Source organism: Rhinolophus sinicus, chromosome 16, assembly GCF_057876585.1.
Source record: "Rhinolophus sinicus isolate RSI-liver-muscle chromosome 16, RSI-T2T, whole genome shotgun sequence".
Lineage (NCBI taxonomy): Eukaryota > Metazoa > Chordata > Mammalia > Chiroptera > Rhinolophidae > Rhinolophus > Rhinolophus sinicus.
The window spans coordinates 145477971-145502857 of NC_142516.1; the positions used below are offsets into that span (position 1 = coordinate 145477971).

The window sequence follows — 24887 nt, forward strand, 5'->3', positions numbered from 1 at the left end:
ACCCTGCAGATGTGTCAGGCTCAGCATTCTACAGCTCTGCACTGGGCCTCACCTGGGCTTCTGGGAGAAGAGCCAGAACTGACAGGTGCCAAGGTGCAGCAGCAGGGGGCGCATTCAGCTCATCAGCCCAATGCAGGCTGGCACCTGTGCCAAGAAGTAGGCCAGAGGTCAGTCCCAGGAGATGCTCAGAGGGGGCCAGCAGGGCAGGGCCAAGTCATTCCACCCCCAGGAGTGGGAGGGGAGCCCTTCTGGGAATTATTACCTAGCTAATCATATAGCTGTGGGAGTGGAAAGCATGATGGGAAAGACAGGAGGATGTTCCAGAAACTGCCGGCAACCAGGCAGAGCTAATGGGCGCCCACCCTCACAAGGTAAGGCGGCAGTGGAGCCTGACAGCTGGGGAGGAGCGCTCCTGGGACCGGAGTTCACCAACAGAGAGTGGAACTCACTGTCACATCTACTATCTCAGCGGCTCAATCCCTCCTTAAAGGGACATCATCCCTAGGCCCCCAGCAACTGGGATGTTTGACTCCATTCACACCTCAGTTTGGTGGCCCACTCCCCTACCCACAGCTCCTGTTTGCTCATGTTATGCCAAAGGTTAATTTTCCGTATTGAATTGTTCTGTAAATGCTTTCACTTGTGACCAGTAAATTCAATATTTACCAGCTTGGGTAGTTGTCGTCACCCTGGCACGGACTCTAAGGCCTTGATACTCAAAGTGTAGCCCCTGGGTTAGCATTATCAACCTCAACTCTGAGTCTGTCAGAAATGCAGACATCTGGGTCCCACTCCAGACTTCCAGAATCAGAATCTGCATTTTAACAAGAGCCCCAGGGGATTCATGGGCACACTGAGTTTTGAGAAACTCTTTTCTAAAGCTTTTCTCTAAATCTCTGCCAAGCCAAACTGAGTTTCAGTATCTCTAGTTATCAGCTGGGTAACCTTGAATAAAGCACTTCATTTCCTCGGCCCTCTTCTGTAAAATGCGGATGTTAATCCTACTTAATTGAAGATGATAAAATTGAATAATACAATTGTTTTTTATAAACTGTGAATTATGATCAAAATATCCAATTTTATCCTTATGTTGCATCCTGACTAAATGATTATATCATAAACTCCTGAAAACAGGAACAATTTCTTCTCTCCCTCTTGTTTATCTTCCCTATACACTGAGTGCAGTGTTCTGCCCATAATGAGGTCGCCTATTTGACATTTACAAAAATGAAGCTTCTTTGGAACCTCTGACTGCCTCCCCCACTCCAAAAAATTCTAATTTCAATTTCTGACTCCGAGCACAAATTGCCCCTGTCACTTTGACCTAATCCTCTGAGATTCATCCCTCTAAATAATTGTATTGTCACTATCTATAAAGCACTTTGTTACTATGACGACGCCTACATAATTGGGCGTGTGAGTAATTGAGGGTGGCTCTCATGGTCAGCCGCCCGTCCCCCCAGACAATACAGAAAACATTCTATGCGGCTGCATTTTACCTTCCCGTTGGTTTGCATCGAGACCCTACAAGTTTCTCAAACTTACATATACTTTATGAACACTGCAGACTGATAGGAGCAGATTGATACAGTAGGAAAACTACTGGGGGAGGAAATTGGAGGTCTTGGTTTCAATGCAGAGTCTGACACCATTTTGCCACTTAATTTGGGACAGGGTTCTCGACTTTTCAGGAGCCAACCCTCCTTATTTAAAGGAGATAAGTGAACAACATGCTTTCCTACAACTTAACCCCTCCAGTGTTCTGTAATATTCTGAGTGTCACTTAACTGAAATTAACAAACCTTCCCAGCATTAAACATTAACACAGCTCTTTTTATATGGCACGGTTCATTACCATGCCAATAAATGATTAATTATAATTCCTCCGTCTGGGCCAATAATTTGGCAGGATTTTTATGATTCATAATTTGTGCTGTGTTGGAATGTTACCTCTCGAAACTGACATACTAGCATTTATTGTTTTTTATTGCCTCTGAGGTGGCTTTTGAAAGAGACACCAAGTGACACATGTTTAAGAAGGGTTTAAAAGTTTGACGCGGTTGGAGCAGGTATCATCTACCTAGCGAGGAGTAGAGGATTGGTGCTTCTGTGGATTTCTGTGACCATTCGAGCCTGAACCCCAGCAATGAATAATTCAACGGTCTGTTTGGCCAATGCGACCATTTGCGAGGGTGATTCCTGTGTGGTAACTGCCAGCAATTTCAATGACATTTTAAGCGTGGTCCTGAGTACTGTCTTGACCATCCTGTTGGCCTTGGTGATGTTCTCCATGGGATGCAATGTGGAAATCGAGAAATTCCTGGGACACATAAAGCGGCCGTGGGGCATATGCATTGGCTTCCTCTGTCAGTTTGGAATCATGCCTCTCGTGGGATACATCCTGTCAGTGGCCTTTAACATCCTCCCCATCCAGGCCGTAGTGGTGCTGATCATGGGCTGCTGTCCTGGAGGAACTGCCTCCAATATCCTGGCCTACTGGGTCGATGGCGACATGGACCTGAGGTAAGATATCTAAACCTGCACATTCTGCTGTCACATTAAATTAGTCTCAGAAGCCTGTGGCATTGTGAGTACCAACCCGTTCTGCCCCTAAAGGAGGGTACGACGGAGGAAGTAAACAGAAGAGAATAAACACATGCACCGGCCTTCCTGCACAGCTGCTTAGCTACTGGAATTTGGGGGGTATATTTTGTGTTAGTATTTTTTAATATAACACAGTTAATGGGGCATTGGATAATTGCAGTTTATCTTTGGGAAGAGATTCAAAGTTTTTCAAAAAAAGAAATCTTTTCCAAGTCCCACAGGCTGCAGTTGAGAAAGTTTTCCTTGTTGGTATCAGAAAAACAAAAACAAAAAGCTTTCTTTGTGGTGATGTGGAGCTCTGTCTGCAATCATGACATCAAATTGCTCATTAAACATTAGAACTATCAATGAAACAATAGTCAACTCCACCAAACACAGCTAGTTCTTTGGACAAGCTTTTTCTTGGTATAATGTCTAAGAAAGAATTTGTACATTTGTTTCAAGGTAAAAGAAAATAAACACTACAGCAGTTTCTTTTTTTAAAATTATGCTTACCTTACTATAAAATAAACAGAACATAGTTTTTCTGCTTCCCACAGAATAATCTAAATTGCAATGTTTTCCCAGTTCATCCTGTGCCAGTCTGAACTAGCACCAGAAAACAGAAAAAAAAAAAAAAAACCAATAGAAATAAGACAAAGCATTAAATGACAAGACCGAGAATTTTAATGCTACAAGTCAAATAGACAAATGTCTTTTTCCTTACCTCACAATTCCTCATTTCCTGTGAAAGGTATGCATTTCTGCAAACCAGCCAGGTGTTAATGTAATGTGTGCTTATTAAACACTGTACACTAGGCAATCAGCTCTGTTAATCACCAGCTACTATACTCAGAAGAGAGAAGCTCAAAGTATAGAAATGTAACCACTGTAAAATGTAAAACTATTCCAGGCTGACCCAGTGCTTAGTGAGCAACTGGGGGGCAGCCACCATGTCTCAGCTGGTGCTGATTTCTCCAGGAGCTTTAGAAAAACCATACAAACTATATACCTTCCAAGTACATATTTTTCACAGAAGGAAATACTATATCTTACTTGCAATAGATTTTTCCCCCCTAAGGAAAGTCCTGTAAAGAAGAAAGGATGACAAACGCTGTTCAGGTTTAGTTAATCTGTGAACCACCATGTAGCAATAAAGTCTTTTTAGACTTCAACTTAGTTTGATCTGGACATAGGCACACAAAGGTGAGAATTCTAAAAGCTAGTTGATGAGCGTGAACTAAATGGCGTATGGGGCTTTGGCTAAACAGCTTTTACATAATACAGTTGACCCTTGAGCAACACCGGTTTGAACTGTGCAGGTTCACTTATACGTGGATTTTTTTCAATAAATACTGCAAATATATTTTCTCTTCTTTATGATTTTCTTAATACTTTCTTTTCATTAACTTAATTTATTATAAGAAAACAGTATATAATATATATATATAACATAAAAATATGTGTTAATCGACTGTTTATGTTATCAGTAAGGTTTCTGGTCCATAATAGTCTGTCAGTAAAGTTTTGTGGGAGTCAAAAGTTATTTGTGGATTTTCTGCGGTGCCGGAGGGTCAGTGCCCCTAACCCTAAGAGTTTTGCAAGTGTAAACTGTATTTGTAACTTTTTAACAAAATGGAAGAGTCTTGTACGTCAATGTAATGCCACACACGTGAATCATTTTGTAAGAGAGAAAAGTATGTGTGATGTTGATTTGTTTGGCTGTTGAAACAGATTCCTTTCTATGGACTAAAACTGTAAAAACCCTAATTTTAAAGCTCCAAGTTACACTTTTCTGTGGTTTTAGGGAAATCTTATTTCTCTTGAAACAGGAGATGATTATGTAATCTTGTCTACATTTTTAACAATTCCTGTAGGAAATAATACTATTAAGAACCAAAGTCAAAATTTGAAACCTTGGTGGAAAAATCCAGCTGAATCAGTCTATAAGAATCCTTTAGCGAGTCAGAATAAGTCTTATAATGGAAGGAGTGGCATTGAAAAGTTTAATTTTCATTCTAGCAAGTGTGCATTCCAAAGATCCCCCTTGTCTTAAAAATAACACCAACACCTCTCCAGTGTAATAGTCACCTCTCTATCAATTTCACCTATTCAGAACTCAAACAAGACCCAATAAAAGACTTTGCACACCCAAAATAAATCCCACTTAATTTCATAGGACCTACTTACTCTCCTAATTCTAAAGCTCTGTTGTGCTATTTCCCGGCCCAGAGGATGAGAAATAAGAAGTGGACAGGGATGCTAGAGAGGCATGCCTGAGTCCCATAGCAGCAAGTGGCCCCAAAAGCCTGACCTCAGAAGAGAAGACCAAAATGCCTCCAGAGCAAAGAGAACGCTCACGAAGCACAGCAACCTCTGCATTGCTTATCTGAGGGACAAACACAATCACCCAGAAGCCCCTGCTATATTTCAGCAGAGCAAATAATAATGTTTATCACAGATATCCAAAATCATTGCAAGGAGGTTAAACTATGTCACTGCATAAAGATGATGACATGCATTGCATATGTTAGGAGAAAAATTGTTCAAATATTTCTTTAGAGCAAATTAAGAGAGTAATACCTCAGCTTTGGGAAACAGTTTTCCAACACTTTCCATTCTTCTGAAGTGAGCACTGAATAGCTAAAGTATCCTGATAATTTGTTGAGATACGATCCTATCTAATCTACCATTTATATTTCCAATTCTGTCCTCTTGGAACTTTGCTTTCTCCATTTCTACTTGAACTTTAGCAATGGCAGTGAAGATATAATTGTTTACACCAACAGGTATCCATACTGGTTGAATGGATACCACACAATGCCAGAAAAACAACCCCACCTGGCTTTAACTTCATTGGTTCCTGGGAGAAGAAACCAAAACATCTTCCTTTCACTCTGTTATCTCTTCCCAACCTGGGAAACCATTGCATTTTGAAATCCCTACTGACAAAAACAAAACCGAAAAAAAACACAACAAAATAATTCACACACACAAAACAACAGATCTTGCTCATTGAATCCTTGCTCATTAAAACACAATGATATTTCACTTTCTCCTCTGACCACTCCAGCCTATAAAGCTGTCGTGGGGATCTGATCATTGCACAGGCATTTTCACGTGTGCTAGTTGTGCTGTGGGCACAATATGCACAAAAGGTTTCAGGGAGAAATGAAGGTGACATTTTCCGGTATATCTGCTGGGGCCCAGGCTTGTAGTTCAGGGGACAGAGACATCCTACCTTCTTGTGTGTGCTCTATCCCCAGAGATTCCTCATTTTCAAATCTCTCCTTTCGTAGCAATGGCCTCAGCCATACTACTCAGGATTTTCTCACTTTCCTTTCACATCCTTTTCTCAGTTTCCCCCAATTTATGCACTGCCATGCACTTTCTATACTCCCTTTTATTATTTTCTAAATTTAATCGTTTCTAGATTTTCCTACCACATTCTTTGTTCTGTAGCCAAATAGTATTATATTGTTCATCTTCTAGCTCAGTGTTCACTGTTTTAAGTTGTTTGAGATCCCTGGCCCTCAGGTGTGTCATAAATCCAAAGCAATCCCTCCCGTTTCAACCACATAAATGTCAAGCTCCTAAGAACTAACCCAACACTATTTGACTTTTCCTTTATTTTTCCTCAGAGTGACCAAGCTTTGTTTGTCTCATGTAGCATTTATTTTTATTTTTCTAGCTCATATTTGTTAGGCACTCTTATGAGTCATGCACAATGTAAGTACTCTACACACACTGGTGTATTGGATAGCCAATAGTCCTCTGAGGTCAGTACTAGTATCTTCTGCATGTGACAGGTGATAAAATTCAGGCTCACAACCTTGAGCAAGGTCACAGAGCTGGCATTTCAATCCAGACCTAGCCCCTTATCCCTGTCCAGACTTACCCTTTGCTCAACATTATTTCTATGATTGATCACATCTCCACTTTCTAGCATCACCTATATACATTCTCTTTGGTCTTTCAAACTTGGTGTTTCACTTCTAATATGATTACAATCTTTTGCATTTCTTACCACTGACTTTACCAAATTCATCCACAGTCACTGAATTCTCAGTTATTGCTTTTATTTCCAGAAAGAAAAATAATTCTCCCAGGTGGTGAAGAGAGCCAAAGCCAAGAATTAAAGACAAGAGATTTCTTTCTTTTCTTACATTTTCTCTCACTCCAATATTCATTTATGGTAGTGTTCCTACTGTTGACAACTGTGCTTTTTATAGATCTTCAAATTTCTTTCATGCAAAACGATTGTTTCTTTTACTAATTTATTGCTGTACATTGCTTCTTAAAATAATTTATCTGTGAGCTGTTTTTCACCTCATTTTGAGTGGTTTGTTGTTGTTCTCGTATTAGTTCAAATGGCATTGACTTCCAACCACCTCTCCTCTCGTCTTTTGGCAGCACTTCACTCTCACGATGTCCCACTAAAGCTAAACCTTTTCCTTCTCCAATCTCTATCTTTTCCCTCCTGCGGCCCTTAAGAAATTGCTCTTGAGAATCTCACTACCATGCTGCAACTTCAGAAATTGTCTTAGCAATAGCTCAGAATTTCCTTTCACAAGAAAATTTGAAAGAAAAACACGGAGAGAAACAGACTTCCTTCTAAAAGTTGTTCTCATCCTTTTAAAGACAAAAATCCCAGGCTTCTCTTCACTATGATCCAGGTAATGAGTACTGGCCCTCTCCACCACCACCTTTTCACCCTCTCCACTCTAGGAAGCATATAGAATGCACTGGAATAAAAGTAATTTAATGATGGGATAACTTTAAATCCATTCTAATTTATTTTTTAAAATAAAATATAAAAAAGAGAATGGCATAGAACAGGAGGTAGGTAGGGAGGGGGGAATCATGGATACTCCGGAGTACTTCAATTTTAAGTAGGACAAAGCACAATTTATAACAAATTAACTTATTGTGCTGTAGGACTCTGCCTTTGCATCCTATTTTGTACCTAAATTAAGTTAGCCTGTCACCATAATCGATTGAACTTCTTGAAAATGGTTTACATACAACTCTAGCATTGATGATTGTTACAGTATTTTAGCTCTACAAAGACAAGTATTTTTTTCTAAATCCTTTAAATACTTTTAAAGTGAGGTCATTCCTGTTTTGTTTTGTTTTAAAATGATTTTTAGGGAAGTTAAGTCCCCTGATAAACATTGTCCCCACTCTTCACTTTGCCAAAACTGTGCTAAGTTAGATACATTGAAATGAAATTCCTCACATGCAGCTGTTTTCCTTAGCATTATATAGAATGGTTGCATCTGTTATTCTTGGGGGGAGGCTGGGGAGGGAGGGGGAGAGACAGGTGATATAAATAATTTAGTATCTTCCTCGCAGTCGCCATATAATACCTTTAAGAAATTACTACTCTGATAATCTCAGTGCAACAGCTATTGGAGAAAAAGTCTTTCAGAAAAATTTTTCTAGTTTCCTAATTTGGAATTATGCTGGAATACAGCACACACTATGGCTGAATATATAATAACAGTAACTACCTTTTAATGAGCACCTTGCATTGTTCTAAGTCCTGGACTCACTGGCTCAGTCTGTTCTCACAGCCTGTAAGGTAGTAATGGTTATGATTTCATATTACAGATAAGGAAATGGGCAAAGAAAAGACAAGTAAATGACCCAAAGTCACATAGTAAGTGGACATGCTTGATTTCCATCCAGGCAGTGTCTGGCTTTATTGTCTGGCCCAGCCATTTAAGGCTCTGCTCCCTGGGCAGAGAATGTGCTCCTGTATACAGGACACTTAATAGGAACAGGAAGACCCACTACCCAAAACCTCTTTTCCATCTACTGTGACAGTGCTGAAAATAGTATCATTCCATATTAATGTCTCCATGTCAAAAGCCAAAGTCCACTTCCTTACCCAGATCCACTGCTAAAACTCAGATACTCTCAGGAGGAATGTACCAGACCTTGTTCTTCTGAATACACATTTGGTAAATTTCAGCAGAAATAGAACCGGGGCCTACCCTGCCTGCTTGCATCTTTTGTTTATTTGTTTGTTTGTTTTTTAAGTCAGCTTCTTCTTCTTTTCTCAAGCTGTGAGCATTTGGGCAAATGCTTTAAGGAAAAACACTGAAGTTTCCTCTTTTGGTCATGCATTATCTTTCAAGGGCCCAGGGAGGCCCATCTCGTCCCAGCACAGACAGACATGGTGAAGCCCTCGATGTCTTTTCTGATATAAATGTGTTTCTTGTTCTTTGATTGGAGGTTCAAAGGCTAGCATGTCTAAACACCTCGAACCTTGTTTAGTAATGAGTGTAAATGGTCACCAAATATCTTCTTTGATTCTTGAGAACCAATGGGGAGGGAGGGATGGCACAAAACAAAGTAGGAAGACACCAAACACATATCTCACCGTTTTACCCGAGGTTGGACCCTGCACAAATTGGGGTACACATATATTTCTGTCCATCAGACCGGATGGGTGCTGCTGGTTGAGACAGTCTTTTGTAGGACTGTCTAATGAATTGAAAAATGAAACAACCTCTCCCCTAGAAAACTCAGGTGGACGTATCAACCTGCCTGTTTCCTTTCAGCGTCAGCATGACCACATGCTCCACGCTGATGGCCCTGGGAATGATGCCGCTGTGCCTCTTAATCTATACCAAAGCGTGGGTCGACTCTGGGACGATCATAATTCCCTATGATAACATAGGTAAGTCATTCCTCTGCAAGATTTCTGAATATTATTCTCCTACTCTCTGCTTATCCCCAGCTAGGTTCTCCGGCCAGGCTCAGACCTAGCTAGTATTTGCCTCTTGCACCAGCAGCAGTTTGTGCCTAATTAGGTTTTCATTACAAGTCACCCCTGCATCTGAATTAGAGTTGGCAGAATTTAAATTCCAAACCTTGAAACTATGGGAGAACCTGTTCTTTCCTCCACTGAAATCACCAGGGAGTGGACCCAGCTTAAGGGGTTCCCCTGCACAGCCATCTGGACCTGCAGAGGCTGAAGTGTCTGCGGCACCAGAGGCTCCAGCCTTTCCTTAACCCACAGGGCAACTAGTTCATGGCAACACAACTTTGCTCCCAGACACTCAACTTGAAGAAATACAAAAACATTCCCCTAATGATTTAAAAATAGGGCACCCAGGAGGCAATGCAGAGTGTGGCAATAGGAAACTACACGATAACACTCGACAGGCAGCCACATTTTGTTTCAGAAGCTGCTTTACGGACATGGTCTGTGTGTCATGGCCCAGAGGTCAAATTTGCTAGTTATGGTCTATCTTCACTCATTTCAACTCCCAGATAGTCACCACCATCACAACGGAGCTTTTTTCCTGTTTCTGGGAAAGTAAGCAATGGTGGAAGACTAAGTTGTTGGTGTAGCGTGGTCTCAAGGGAAGGATAAGACGGCTGCTGGTCTACCCAAGTCACGCATTTTCCACAGAACTATCGCCATGAGAGACAAGATGTAGGATAGCACATCATTACCAGTCACCAGGTACATTACATGCTAAATAGTCCATTTTCAGCTGATCTTGGAGACAAACATCTCCCCAATGGACTCCCTCAAAGAGGTGTGGGTGTCCCATTGAAGTAAGCATGCAACCAAAGGCTAAATGGTCACTCAGCAGAATGTCTGTTGAAGGGATTCCTGCTGGCATGGGAAGCTGGACTGGACAGCACCTAAAGTCCCTCCATTTCTAAGAAAGATTGTTTCTGTGATAAAACATGGTTCACGGTCTACACAACTTGTTCAGAACAAAATTTGGGAACCCTAAGTAGGGATGATCTGTACTGCAATATTTTCAGATAGTCTTTTCTCTCTCACCACTCCTACCATGACCATGAGACAAAATAATAATAAACAAAGTGGTCTCCCTTGACACACCTGCTCTTCTACTGACCCCTGAGGAACTCCTCCAAATCAGACATAGTCTCCTGCTGCAAACAGGTTTTAGGATGACCCTGCACAACCATCTGCCCATGCTCATGCTGCTGAGCTCTCAGTCTGTTCTCTCGGAGAACACCCTCCTTAGAGTTAAAAAATGCAGTTTGCTTGAGTGGTATACATTGTAGGCCTCTCAAGGAATGTCTGTGGAATAAGGAGACTTAATTATGTATTACTCACTATTTAAGAAAATAATTTAAGCCTTAAAATAGTCTCTTGATTCACATTCCCTTCTGGAAAATGCCCTATAGCTATATGAATAATTCTAACTATGGTGTGAATGACTTATATCACATCCTTCAATGTGAGTAAATTTAGAAAGGAAGAGAAAGTGAGAAAGAGTAATTAAGAATGGAGGTAAGGGTCATCAAAGAAGAAGTAAAAGACCAAAAAAAAAAAAAAAAGAAAGAAAGAAAGAAAATAGAAGAGAAAGAAAAGGGAAAGATTTAAAATTTTTTAAATAAGAGTTTGAAAAACAAAGACATTAATTATGCTTACTCACCATTCAGCCCAGGCTTATTTCCAACTTAACCTTCTTGCTACTGGTTTTCCTAATGCTTCAGAAAATGTTATTGCTACTTCAACTTAATTACTTCAGAAAGTGTTTTTGCTGCTATTTAGATGAGGAGATTAAGGGCCAGGGTCACTGTTGCATCTGTCGGCATGACCTGGTCTGCTCCCCACTCTGCTCTGTGCACAGGGCTGTTAGGCACAGGTTCCGCATGGTGCTCACTCCATAAACACCCGCTGAGCCCCTTCAGACGATGGCATCTGGATGGAGGAGGGGGCAGCTCGTGCAGCTGGTACCACCAGGAACACAGTGCAGCAAGTTGTTATTCCTACTCCTCTCTACCCTACACTGGGAAGCATCCAGCACCACGAACTGTACACCTACTTCACCGCTGAATTCTCACAACAGCACTGTGAAATAGACACAATTTTTCTCATTTCACAAACAGAAATCGAGACTGAGAGGGGTTCAATGACTTGCACAGTTCCCAGTTTGCAAATAAGGTTCAGCTCAGAGACTATCTGGCTCCTACTTCCAACACGTGACTCCATTCACCATTCTCTTCCGTTCTCTTTTTTTCTTTCTCCCTTTCTTTCCTCCTACACCTGCTGTGTAAACTTGATTAAAGACCAAGTTATGGTTCCAATGGTGTAACTATAAGCAGATGCTGCCTCATCTAAATAGTCAAGCGTTGGACAGAAAGCCCAGCAATATGGGAAATAAGGAAAACAAGCAGAGCCTGGGAGAAGGGAAGAGCGGGAACTCTGGCCCACTGCGGAGTAAAGAGTTAGCATAACCCACCTCTCCAGGTGGGAACCACATACTCTGAGTGTGAAGAAGGTCAAAGGTGTGTCTTTTCCAGTCAATTTCAAGTCCTGGAAAATCTTTATCTGGCCACATCTTGTCAGGAGAGGAAATGTAAATCTGCCATGTATTTTGGCAGGTGGTCTTTCTTGCTTGTATATTCAGTAGCCTTGGGCTGCTCCCCCAAACATAAAGCCTCTTATAAGGCAAGAGGGGTCAAACATGGGAGTGAGCTGCCTTCTCACAAATCCAACACATTAAAAATATATTACCAAAACCTAACCACATACATTCCAAGCACAGTATTTGCTCCTAGATTTAAGCTACCAGAGTACAATCAATTCATATCAAGAAGTCGTGGGTGCTATATTACATAAGAGCAGCTATTGGAAAAATTAGTGTTAAACAATTCGGAGAAACAAACCACATGTCACAAGAACAGCAGTGAATTTAACACAGTGAAATCGAAGTATGACTTTTTTATCTGACTGTGTGAGCACGTTCCTGCAACGAATTATAATTACTTGAGATAATATATTATCTCATGGAAAATGTAAAGCGTGCCTTTCAACCTATTCTCTCACCTCTCTGCTGTAGATTTGAATAACCAAAATCAGTCCTAACCAGAAGTCATTAGTCCACAGAAAATCTGGAGAAGTTTGAACTTTTTCTTTTATTTCTACTACCAGGCAGTAACAGACAGATATAAAATATTATCTATGTACTCCCTAAGAACACACGCACACATACACACACACTTTGAAAAGAATTTTTCCTAGGACATAGAAGTCCAAACACCAAATAAGGCAAGATTCTGACAAATTAAAACTAAAAGATACGGGTTAGCAGTATAAGGAGCTCTAAAAAATTTACCCAGAATTTAGGGAAAGGATTTATATCTTCAATATTATGAATTATCACTAGTAATATTAAATTACTTACTGAAGTGGATAAAGAAGGACAGGTTTTTTGTTTGTTTGTTTGTTTGTTTTTTGTTATTGTTTTGTGTATTCAAGAAGGGAGACTGATGTATTACTTAAGTCTCTTTTCCTTGTACTATGTGTTCAGTTGATCAAACTACTCTTCTGTCATCTTTAGGTACATCTTTGGTTGCTCTTGTTGTTCCTGTTTCCATTGGAATGTTTGTTAATCACAAATGGCCCCAGAAAGCCAAGATCATACTTAAGGTAAGTGTCCCAATTTATAGGCTACAGACAAATGCTCCACAGTGAGAGTTAAAATGATAGATCTTTCTAGCTGCTACACTGATTTTCTCATTATAGTATAAACCTCGTTCTAGAAGGTCTATAGTTATTAGACATGCATGCAGTTCACTCTTCTAGAATGCTTTTCGTTGTCCATCCACAGGGCAAATTTCTGTCCACCCTTTGGGATATCCAATTCAATCGCCTCTTGGTTTTGCTCTACTCTTTACTCCCACAGCACTTTGCTCTTACCTCTGTTATGTGGGTTTGTATTATATAGTGTATCTACTCAGCTGCCTTAGAAAATAGATCAGATCTTTCTTATCTCTGTATCCATATGGCCAATTCAGTGCCTGGCAATTGGTAGAAAATATATTTAGATGTATAATATATATGATATATTTATTTAAAATTAGAAACCATTCATTCCCTTTCACCAACTATATTCCAACTAGATGATATGGATAAAGATGATATAGATATATAGATATGGATCATACAGGTATATAGACATAGATATAAAGATAGATGATGAGATAGAGATACAGACAATCCACTGATCAGGGAGCAAAATAAGCTAGGTGGTATTCTTTGTTTCTCTGAATGAAAAAAATAAGTTATAAAATCCAAACTTTTTTTTTTTAATGTGAAAGGGAGAAAACAAGAACAGTGGTATTTGTATATATATGTCTTTTTTGACTTTTGTAGAGTTTTATCCATTTTCACCTTAACGTAACAATCATAAAAGGTGACTAGGGCAAGATTTTATTTTTAATTACAGATGAAGAAACTAAGACAGAGAAGTGATTTACAAAAGGAAGGAGAGCAGCAGGAGTGGAATCTGGAGGCCAGGTCTTCTAGTTTTTATTGAATGGATTTTCTTTCTCTCTGTCAAGGATACTTTGCAAGCTAGAACATTCTTCAGGCTAATTGAGTGTGCATACTGTTTGTTCTGTTATTTTCTTAAAAATTAAAACATGGGACAAGCAACAGCATTTCTGGTAGTCTGACCACAGCCATCAGACAAGGAATACAGAGGTGTAACATCATTATGACAACGATTGGGTCTGCTTGTGTCTTTTTCCAGATTGGGTCCGTCACAGGTGCAATCCTTATCGTGCTCATAGCTGTGGTTGGAGGAATTCTGTACCAGAGTGCCTGGATCATCGCTCCTAAACTGTGGATTGTAGGAACAATATTTCCTGTGGCCGGTTACTCTCTAGGGTTTTTTCTGGCTAGAATAGCTGGTCAACCCTGGCACAGGTATGGTGTTTTGGTAAATCAGACTGGGAATTTTCTCCTGTAATAGCTGTTGTATTCGTTTACTAGGGCTGCTTTCACAAACGGGATGGCTTAAACAACGGACATGTATTGTCTTACAGTTCTAGAGGCTGGAAGTCCAAAATCAGTGTGTGGCTGGATTGGTTCCTTCTGAGGGATGTGAAGGGGAATCTGTCCAAGGCCTCTCCTCTTGGCTTGTAGATGGCCGTCTTCTCCCTATTTCTCTTCATGTTCTCTTCCTCTTATGTGTCTCTCTGTCCAAATTTCCCTTTGTTGTAAGGACACCAGTTATAGTAGTTTAGGACACACCCTAATCACCTTAACTAATTACATCTGCAATGACCCTACTTCCAAATAAGGTCATATTTTGAGGTACTGGGGATTAGGACATCAGCATATGCTATTGGGAGGATACAATCAATCCCATAACAGCTGTAGATACCGGTAATAAATTCAAACTATTTCAGCTGTGATAACTATTTCTGAATATGTAATTCTAAATAGACTTATTCATTCCTAAATTATGCAAGTTCCCCAGAAAGAAAATACTGACAGCCCCTCTTTTACTCAAATTCTTCCGGACCATTCTCTATACAATGCAGAGTGAGCTCTTCCATTGTCTTGCATCCTTAGTCTCCAAACAAAGTAACTTAACAAAAGCACTTAGGTTGAGAAAAAAAGAAAAGAGAAGTTACGCTGGCCTTGTAATACACAAGGATTCCTCCAGGCAGCAACAGGAGGAACTTATCATTCAAGGTTGCTAAATATTAGAACCAGGGTTAGCATTTATGGGTTTGGCACTGAGTAAAAACATTTCCTCTCCTACTAACCCAACTGAATCAATAGACAGTGGGAAAAGTAGGTGTAGGAGCTGCTGCATGTATGAAGTTGGGAAAGAGATAACCAGCCCTAGACAGTGGAACGAGTTGGACGTGTGAGTCAGGCTGACCTGGACTTGCACTCTGACCTGCCCCTCACCAGCTGTGGGACCAGGTACTTTTGCTCTGACATTTCTTATCTGTAGATTGGAGGCGGTAACACCTACCTTGCAGATTTTTGATCGAGATTTAATCAGTAAAACAGAACCAATTTAATAATAAAACAACTATAACAAATACTCTATCTTGAGTGTTTTCTCAGCCTTTCCTCTGTGCTCTGTATAGTTCCCATGGACAGAATTGAAAAGAGTTTCTGAAATGAACCCCCTTTGCCATTTATGGACCACTAACATAAATGAGCTTCCTCCTTTGATACATACATATTTTTATTTATATATATCTATATCTGTTTTTATGTATATATATTTATTCAATATGTATTAGGTTGATGCAAAAGTAATTGCAGTTTTTGCAATTGTTTTTAACTTTTAAACCACAATTACTTTTGCACCAACCTAATACTTTTATTTATATTTAATAAATACATAACTTATTAATAAACATTATTATATAATATATTAAATATAAATATTTTATGTATATATATTTACACATGTAGATGTAGATATATCCCACTGTTCAGGGGCAAAATGAGCTAATTGGTGTTCTTTGTTTCTCTGGATAAAAAGATGTTCTAATCTATTTTTTTGATGTGAAAAGAAAAAAAACAATAACAGTGTCATTTGTTTGCATATGTCTTTTCAACTTTCATAGGGTTTTATATTCATTTTCTCATTATCATAACAATCGTAAAAGATGACACGGGTAAGATTTTATTTATGTGTATATATAGAGAGATAATATTTATTTATACTATATTATAACATATAAATACGTTATATACTTATTCAATATAAATAAAATTATATATTGAATATATATATATTAAAAGCAAACTATATAGTATATATATATAATATATACTTATATATTCACTTTTTATGTACTTGTTCTCATATCAGCTTTGAATTTTATACAATCGCAAAGCAAAACAAACAATAAAAATGTATATTCTCTTAACATTTCTTTTAGGTGCCGAACAGTTGCTTTGGAAACAGGGATGCAGAACACACAACTGTGTTCCACCGTAGTCCAGCTCTCCTTCACCCAAGAGCAACTTAATCAGGTGTTTACCTTCCCACTCATCTACAGCATTTTCCAGCTCGCCTTCGCAGCAATATTCTTAGGAAGTAAGCAATAATGCTAATCACATTTCATTATAATGTTCTTCTTTGAGAAATACTGGAGTTGCTAATATGGTGCTTTTTAAAATACATTTTTCTGGCAATTAATTATATAAATTAGGTTAAGTGCCCTTTTTCTAAAAGTGAAATAACTGGGTGGAAAAAGTCACCCATAATATTATCATGACTTCCCAACTACTGATGAAAAGATTGTAATTTTACCAAAACATTCTAGTAAAGATTACTTTTAAGTGAAAAGTAATGGAGATCGATTCATTCCACTGACTTTCTTTTCCTCAGTAATTAGGGAAGCACATTAACCTGCTAGAACCATTTTATTTGTATGCCTTCCTACCGGCTTCCAGGAACTGGTCATTATTTTTTTTTCAAAACATCGTTTTGATATGCTTTGTAAATATAGGAAATTTATCAGAAAAAAATGTATACTAAGACTATTTATCAAGCTAAGTTATATTGGAAGACAGATATGTGTGTGTGTGTGTATGCATATATATTTTAATACCCATATACTTGAAACAGTTGATGCAAACGGGTTCTTTATATCAAGTACTAGGGGTAGTTAAGCTGATCTTTAATTTTACACTGATGTATCATGTATCTTTGATCCATTAGCCCCTGCCATCTGCTGGCCTTCAATTAGTTGAAACTTTTCTCTAAATTTTGTTTTCCAAGGACTGATGATAGTTGACCGCTATTTTTTTAATATATATTTTTTATTTTTCAATTACAGTTGACGTACAATATTATATTAATTTCAGGTGTACAACAGTGATTACACATTTATATAATTTACAAAGTGATCACCCTGATAAATCTAGTACCCATCTGACACCATACATAGTTATTACAATATTATTGACTACATTCCCTATGCTGTACTTTACATTCCCATAACTATTTTGTAACTACCAATTTGTGCTTCTTAATTCCTTCCCCTTTCACCCTGTCCCCCAACATCCCTCCCATCTGGCAGCTATCAAAGTGTTTTCTATATCTGTGAGTTTGTTCTTTTTTGTTTGTTAATTTATTTTGTTTTTTAGATTCTACATATAAGTGAAATCATATGGTGTTTGTGTTTCTCTATCCGACTTACTCCACTCACCACAATACCCTCTAGGTCCATTCTTGTTGGAGATGGCAACATTTCATTCTTTTTTATGGCTGAATAATATTCCATTGTATATATATACCACTTCTTTATCCATTGATTTATTGATGGACACTAAAGTTGCTTCCATATCTTGGCTATTGTAAATAATGCTGCAATCAGCTTCTGGATGCATATGTCTTTCTGAATTAGTGTTTCTGGGTTTCTGTGGATAAATACCCAGAAGCAAAATTAGTGAGTCCTTCTTTGTCTCTTGTTACAGCCTTTGTTTTAAAGTCTATTTTGTCTGGTATAAGTATTGCTACCCAAGTTTTTTATTTTTCATTTCCATTTTCATGAATATCTTTTTCCATCTCTTTACTTTTAGCCTGTGTATGTCTTTCCATCTGAAGTGAGTCTCTTGTACGCAGCATATGTAAGGGTTTTGTTTTCTTATCCATTCAGTCACCCTATGTCTTTTGATTGGAGCATTTAATTCATTTACATTTAAAGTGATTGTTGATAGATATGTAGCTATTGTCATTTTATTATCCATATTTTTTATCTTTTCTTCTTCTCCTCCTCCTTCTTCTCCTCCTTCTTCTCCTCCTCCTCCTCCTCCTCCTCCTCCTCCTCTTCCTCCTCCTCTTTTTTCTCCTCCTTTTCCTTCTTCCTCAAGAAGTCCCTCTAATCTTTTTTGTAATTCTGGTTTAGTGGTGATCAACTCCTTTAGCTTTTTCTTGTCTGGGAAGCTTTTTATCTAGAATGTCCTTCCATTCTAAATGCTACCTTTGTTGGGTAAAATAATCTTGGTTATAGATGCTTGCTTTTCATCACTTTGAATATTCCATGCCAATCCCTTCCGGTCCAAAAAGTTTCTATTGAGAAATCAGATGACAGTGTTATGGGAGCTCCCTTGTAGGTAACTAACGACTTGCCTCTTGCTGCTTTTAAGACTTTCTCTTTGTCTTTAACCTTTGGCAGTTTAATTCAGATGTGTCTTGGTGTGGGCCTCTTTGGGTTCATTTTGTTTGGGACTCTGCACTTCCTTGGTTTGTATGTTTATTTCCTTCACCAAGTTAGGGAAATTTTCTGTCATTATTTCTTCAAGTAGGTTTTCAATTCCTTGTTCTCTCTCTTCTTCTGGGTCCCTTATAGTGTGAATGTTGGTACACTTGATGTTGTCCCAGAGGCCCCTTAAATTATCCTCATTTTTTTTTATTCTTTTCTCTTTTTGCTGTTCTGATTGAATGTTCTGCAACCTTATCTTCTAAATTGCTCATTCGATTCTCTGCTTTGTCTAATCTACTGTTGATTCTCTCTAATGTATTCTTCATTTCAGTTATTGTATTCTTTATTACTGACTGGTTCTTTTTTATGTTTTCTATCTACATTTTTATTTTCCTATCTGTTTTTTGAAGTTCTCTCTGAGATCATTGAGCATCCTTTATAACCAGTGTTTTGAACTCTGCATCAGGTAGATCCCTTGTCTCCACTTTGGTTAGTTCTTTCTCTGGAGCTTTTTTCTGTTTTTTTATTTGGAACGTGCTTCTTTGTCTCCTCATTTTGGCTGCCCCACTGTGTTTGTTTCTATGTATTAGGTAGATCAACTATGTCTCCCAGTCTTGGTAGAGTGTCCTTATGGGCCCAGTAGCCCATAGGTGTCCTGTTGGGCCCAGTGGCATAGTCTCCTTGGAGCTGGGTGCACGAGGTATGTCCATTCTGTGGGTCATATGTGCCCTCCTATTGTAGTTGAACCTCGATTACTGTTGGCACATTGATGGGAGCTATTGACTCTCAGTCTGATTAGTTGTGAGGACTGACCATGACTACAGTGGAGGAGCTGTTGTGCAGGGGATGATCCTATGAAGTAGGATTCGCTTTAAAAGGGTCCTGGTACCTGCTGAGCCTGCCCTTTGGTGTGTCATTTGTGGAGACAGTTGGGCAGTACTTAAGTGTGTTCTGAAGCTGGCCACCAGGTGTGTTGGCTCTGGAGCTTATTGGGAGGGACTCTGGTGCAGGCCAAGATCAGCCATTGCCTGTTCCTTGCCCAGGGCCCCTTGGTATAAGCTATAAAGTGTTCTGCAGACAGTTGCTACCTGTGCTAGGCTTGGAGGTGCCTGCGAGAGGCTAAGCAGCAATCTGAGGCTGGCTGCACCTACTTCCAGACTTAGGGCTGCTTAGCAAGTGCTACAGGGCACACTGAGACTAGATGTTTGTTTGGGAGATTTTTTAAAAATCTACAGCATGAGCCAAGACAGTGTATGGAAATGCCACTAGAAGCAGCTTGGGTGGCCCACAAGTTGGGTGGGGTGAGGTATCAGGGAATCATCAGGGCAGGCCAAGGGTGGTAGTCAGATTGATGCAGACTCAGCAACTGTGCCCACTTACACATGCAGGCTCGGTGGGGGAAGGGCCCAACAAAAGAACAATGGCTTCTGCTAACTGCTAGCTCCTCTGTTTGGGAGAAAGCTGCTTCTCCAGCTCTCACTCTAAAGCCAGAAATTCAGTTCCTCCCTGTATGTTTCCAGCACCTTTCAAGCTTCTGCCCCAGCACTGGAACTCAGAGTGAGTGAGTCCATCAGTGAGTCCCATGTGTGGGCCCTTTAAGAGGAATGCCTTGGACTCCAGCCATCCTCCATCCATAATCTTCACTGGTTTCATACATAGAAGTTGTAGGGACTTCTCTCCATAGCACAGGAAGCTTGGGTTGGGAAGCCTGGTGTGGGGCTGGGAGCCCTCACTCCTCGAGGGTTCCTCTGCAGTTGAGATACCCCTTCCAATTTTTAAGCACCACATGTGCCAGCCCATTCCGCATCTCTGCCCCTCCTACCAGTCTTGACATGGCTTTTTCTGTATATCCTTAGTTATAGGACTTCTGCTCTACTAGACTTTAGGCTATTCTCAATGATGGTTGTTTTATAGTTTAGGTGTAATTTTGATGTGGTCTTTGGAGGAAGCAAACACAGCATTTACCTACTCTGCTATTTTGACTGGAATTTTAACCTCTATTTTTTAATTCTTTTTTTTTTTTTTTTTTTAATAAATGAACTGCTGTTTTAAGCTTAATGACATTTAGCAGGGACTGTATAGTGAAGGTGAATGATGCAAATGATGTGAATATTAAGTTATAGAATGCCTGAAGGTACAGTTTTGTTTGGGTTTGGTTTTCCTTTTTTACTTAGCTTCATTAGGTATTCAACTTGCCTGTGGGTGTGAATCATTTTCTGTATTACTGTTTTGAATGTCATTCTCGGAGCAGAGTTTTGCTTTCTATTATAGGACTCTCTGAAACCATTGGAAACCTTCCACTGATTTATCACTAATGCAGGTGACAGGCACTCATGGCCTAATTCCCTGTTTTCCTATATGATACAGATATACCCAATTTAGTGCACCTTGAGATTTTTCCAAATAATTAGCTAGTGATGTCCAGTAGACAAGCCAGAGAAAGTACTCTGGTTGATAGAGCAATTAAATACCTTTACTAGTTGAATAACTCAAAAGGAATTAATAGATAAGCTGAAGGAATGATGGAAAAGTGAGCACTAGTATTATCTTATACTTTCCCGCAGTTTTAGCAGTAAAATTTAAATTCCAATTGAATCCATGTATTGGTTTTGAAAACAAGGAAAGGATTTTTACTAAGTATATGCAATGCTTGGAAATATATTTTGGTAAAAGGATTAGAAATCTATTTTTTGGAACAAGAAAAAGTGGGGAGGGAAGAAAGAAGGAAAAAAGGAAGAAAGGAAGGAAGGAAAGAAGGGAGGAAGGAAGGAAGGGAGGGAGGATGGGGAGAAAGAAAAGGAATAAACAGTTTGATTAAACAAAATCAGTGATCTAAGTATAAATTGAGGTAATCCCAGCTGAAAAGAGCTTATAATAAAAGTGTTGGGATATTTTAATTAATCATAAGTGCAATTCAATAGCTCAGTGGCTTCAAAAAGTGCAGGGACCAATCCAAGGAGATATTGATGTTGACATAGTAAGATCTTGGAAGCAGGAGATTACTTCTCTCAGCTGTGTATCATAATGATAGTTAACATTTACTGAGCACTTACTATTTTCCCATAGTAGGCACTTTACTATTTTATGCCATTTAATGATTAGAATTGCCCTATGAGGTAGTCAACATTATTATACCAATTTTAAGTGTGAGTTATTGCAATTTGAGGGTAAATAATACCTTCTCTTTCCCTGTGGACTTTGGAATTAAGCGGTAGAAGAAAAAAAAATCAAATATATAGATAACAAAAAAGCACTTTTATTACAGATAAAAAGAAAATATAGCTCGAAACTGCAACCAAACGGGCTGGTTAATACTGCTCCCTTCCAATGCCTCACACATGTGCACATAATTCACATATATACACATGAACTGCAAGTCTCCCCTTGCAGGGCCATCTAACCTCAAAAACATACTGAGAAATGGCTGCTACCAGAGACTAGCAGCTCCCTGGAAGAGAGGAAGGCTGATCACTAACCAGGCCCCCCTCCTGGTGGGAAGGAATGAATGAGGCCTGGGAGAAATGGAGTATTATTCCAGCTCAAGTCCTCCCACATAGGCCATTAGACCAAGGTCCTAAACATTGACCCTTCACAGGCACCATATTTATTGAGGACTAACACATTCACTGGGAGACAGGTACAGAATAAATGCTTGCTGCTGTGGCTGTTGGCGAGTACCACCTGCAGAAATCATGGGAGCAAGTCTTCTGTGCAGCTGTATGGTAGGTCTTCCTGAAATGCAGTCATTCCTCTTACCAGGAGTGCTCATGCAATTAGGACTGGTGATTGTTCTAAGTAGTCTCCTGCCTGCAGGATGTGCAGGCTGCTTTTTGAGCCATAGCTTATAGTCACTGTCCAAAGTAAGTTTGCAGCTAATTGTTACAAAATTTGCTTAACCTTCCATGTGTTGTTTTCTAGTGTATGTGGCATATAAGAAATGTTATGGAAAAAACAACGAGGAATTTCCAGATCAAAGACAATGAAACAGTCTCCGAGTAATCACTCTATAAGGTGAATGAAGGATTTCAACCACAGGAAAAGTAGACACCAAGTGGACAAAAAAGAAGAATTCTAAAGATCAAGCTTCAGCTGTAACAATATTTAATTGTTTGTTTTGATGGGATATTTGGCAGGAAAAAGTTAAAGTGAAAACTTAAATTCCAATTGAATCCATATATTGGTTTTGGTACCAAGTGACTGATGGTCCAAATATTTAATGTGACAAATATTTATATGTATATAAATATTTTTGTGTCTTTGAAATATCCCCCCCAAAATATCCTCAGACCTCAAACTAAACCTGACATACGTAACACCGAGAACCTCGTAACTCCTGAACTGAATTCTTACCCAGAATCTCATAACCCAGAGAAGAGCACCTGACTTTTTGTATGTTAAAATAGATCCAATGAATTATTATTATAAAGTGATCAAGATTTTTTCCAGTATTTATGATTGTAAAAAGATTGAAATGAATGTCTTTTGCTGACATATTATTATTTTGAAAATGTTGCAACTTATTTATATAACTTTGCAGTGTAACATGGGCAAATATCTGACTTCCTGTATTTAAAAACATTAGCCTTCTCTAAGTGAGAATCCAAAAGAAAAATTAAGAGAAAAGAGTTACTAAATAGAATAACCAAATTAGAATCATGCCCATAACTCATCAGTAATATTGTACACCGTTCGCTCTGCCTCAGGAGTCCAATGACACCCACTAGACGTTTTAGTAAATGGCTTGAATTTAGCAAAGCACTCTTTACGCCCTGGAGAGGGACTTCTTCAAGGTTTGCCTGCGTAAGTCAGGCCCACACCGGCTAATATGACAGCCAGTTGGGTCACACAAAGCACCACAGTAGACAGCATGGAGTGGGGAGGTGGCAAGAGGCACAAAGACAGTAGAAGTATGGGAAGAGAGACCACTGCTCTACTGGGTGAATTCACTTCAATGGGACATAGTAGGAAATAAATGGAAAAGCACAAATAACAGAAGCCTACTTGAAATGCATGACTGGCATCCAGGAGATGTGCAGAAGTAAGTAGCAGTAAGAAGAGTGAAGTTGGGGAGCCATGGGGGAGTGAGTATTAAACATTACTTGAGAAAGAGGAGAACATGCCCAGGGCTGGAAGCAGGAAGGGCGTTGCTGAGTGAGTTCCTTGAATGCTGTTAGTATGTGTAACAAGAGGAAGCAAAGGGGATTTGATAAGTGACAGCAGGGTTTTATGGCAAGAGACAAATAACTGGCTGAGTGTTGGCTTCTCAGTTATAGTGTCTAATTCAATTTCCTTTCCCTCATTCTGCAGCAAGATGCAGGCGCAATCTTAACTCAGTTCATAGTGGTTTAGTTACCTTTCCATTTGGACATTTTCGCTGCCTCAGAGACTCTCCTTCACTTGTTTTGACTCCACAGGGCCCTCTGCCTTTGGATGATGTGAGTTCAGATCCTGCTGGTACACCTCAGTGTTACAGGAATATGAACACCACTCTTCACTTTCAGTGGAGGGCTGGGAGATTCTGCCTTTCAATGTTGTAATATTTATACCTTTTTATACAAGGCTCACATTTACAATTGAATAAGGCCCCTATACTTTTCTATCATGAAACAGATATATTAAAAGGGACTGGGGACTTTTATTAAAAAATAATAGGTGACAGGTGGTACAGATTTTCTTATTAGGGAGTGTCAGAGAATACGCTTCCAACAGTGCAAAAGGAAGACTTTCAGTCTATCTGTGAAGTACTTCCCACAGTTTCCTCGTCAAATAGACAACAGGCAGGTGCACTAAAGACACACCGTGAATTCATATCATAATTTCAGCACACCCAAATTCAAGGGACTGGATGCCAGCAGCTGCAGCAAGCAGGTTTTTCCTCCCTGTTGATCAAGATATGTGAGTGAGACAGAACTTGGCTTTCTTACATGATGTGGTATCTTGTGAGTTGTGTTTTTTTTTCCTAATGTGCTAGAGGGAAGAAAAATAGCGGAGCTTTTTAAAATGACAGCTCTCTATTTTTAAATGACTTTGAAACGCCAAATAAATTATGTATTTTATTGCCTCTGTGAGTATCATATTAAATGAATATTTTATTTGAAAGTCTTGAATAAATGAAAATAATTTTTGTAATGTTTGGTCTCTTTGAGTCTTTGTGACAACTGTCAAGATTTCTTCACTGTTCAATTCTAGAGATATAAATAAGGTGAAGTTACTCAAATATTAAGTTGTCCTTTGAAAAGTTCCTGAAAGAAACTCTTAATTAAATACTCTAATTAAAGGTCTCCCACTGAAACAGATTGAGGTTGTCCCCAAGAAATCCATACCAGGAGAAC

The 24887-nt window shown here is 39.2% G+C and overlaps 1 protein-coding gene across 1 annotated transcript; it reads left to right on the plus strand.

Annotated features, from left to right (window-relative positions):
• The first annotated feature begins 235 nt into the window (after nt 1-235).
• On the plus strand, nt 236-24684 carry SLC10A2 (solute carrier family 10 member 2). The gene is made up of 7 exons (XM_019731027.3): nt 236-371; nt 1999-2523; nt 9153-9271; nt 12927-13015; nt 14121-14296; nt 16285-16378; nt 22474-24684. Exons 2-7 carry the CDS (start codon nt 2147-2149, stop codon nt 22552-22554), a joined length of 936 nt encoding a protein of 311 aa, XP_019586586.2. The 5' UTR covers nt 236-371; nt 1999-2146; the 3' UTR covers nt 22555-24684.
• Nucleotides 24685-24887: the final 203 nt, after the last annotated feature.

Excerpts from the sequence above, each read along its gene's own strand:
- SLC10A2 (XM_019731027.3), top strand. The coding sequence starts at position 2,147 with ATGAATAATTCAACGGTCTGTTTGGCCAATGCGACCATTTGCGAGGGT. Across the intron at positions 9,272-12,926 it reads AATTCCCTATGATAACATAG|GTACATCTTTGGTTGCTCTT; the intron begins GTAAGTCATTCC and ends TGTCATCTTTAG. Across the intron at positions 14,297-16,284 it reads GCTGGTCAACCCTGGCACAG|GTGCCGAACAGTTGCTTTGG; the intron begins GTATGGTGTTTT and ends CATTTCTTTTAG.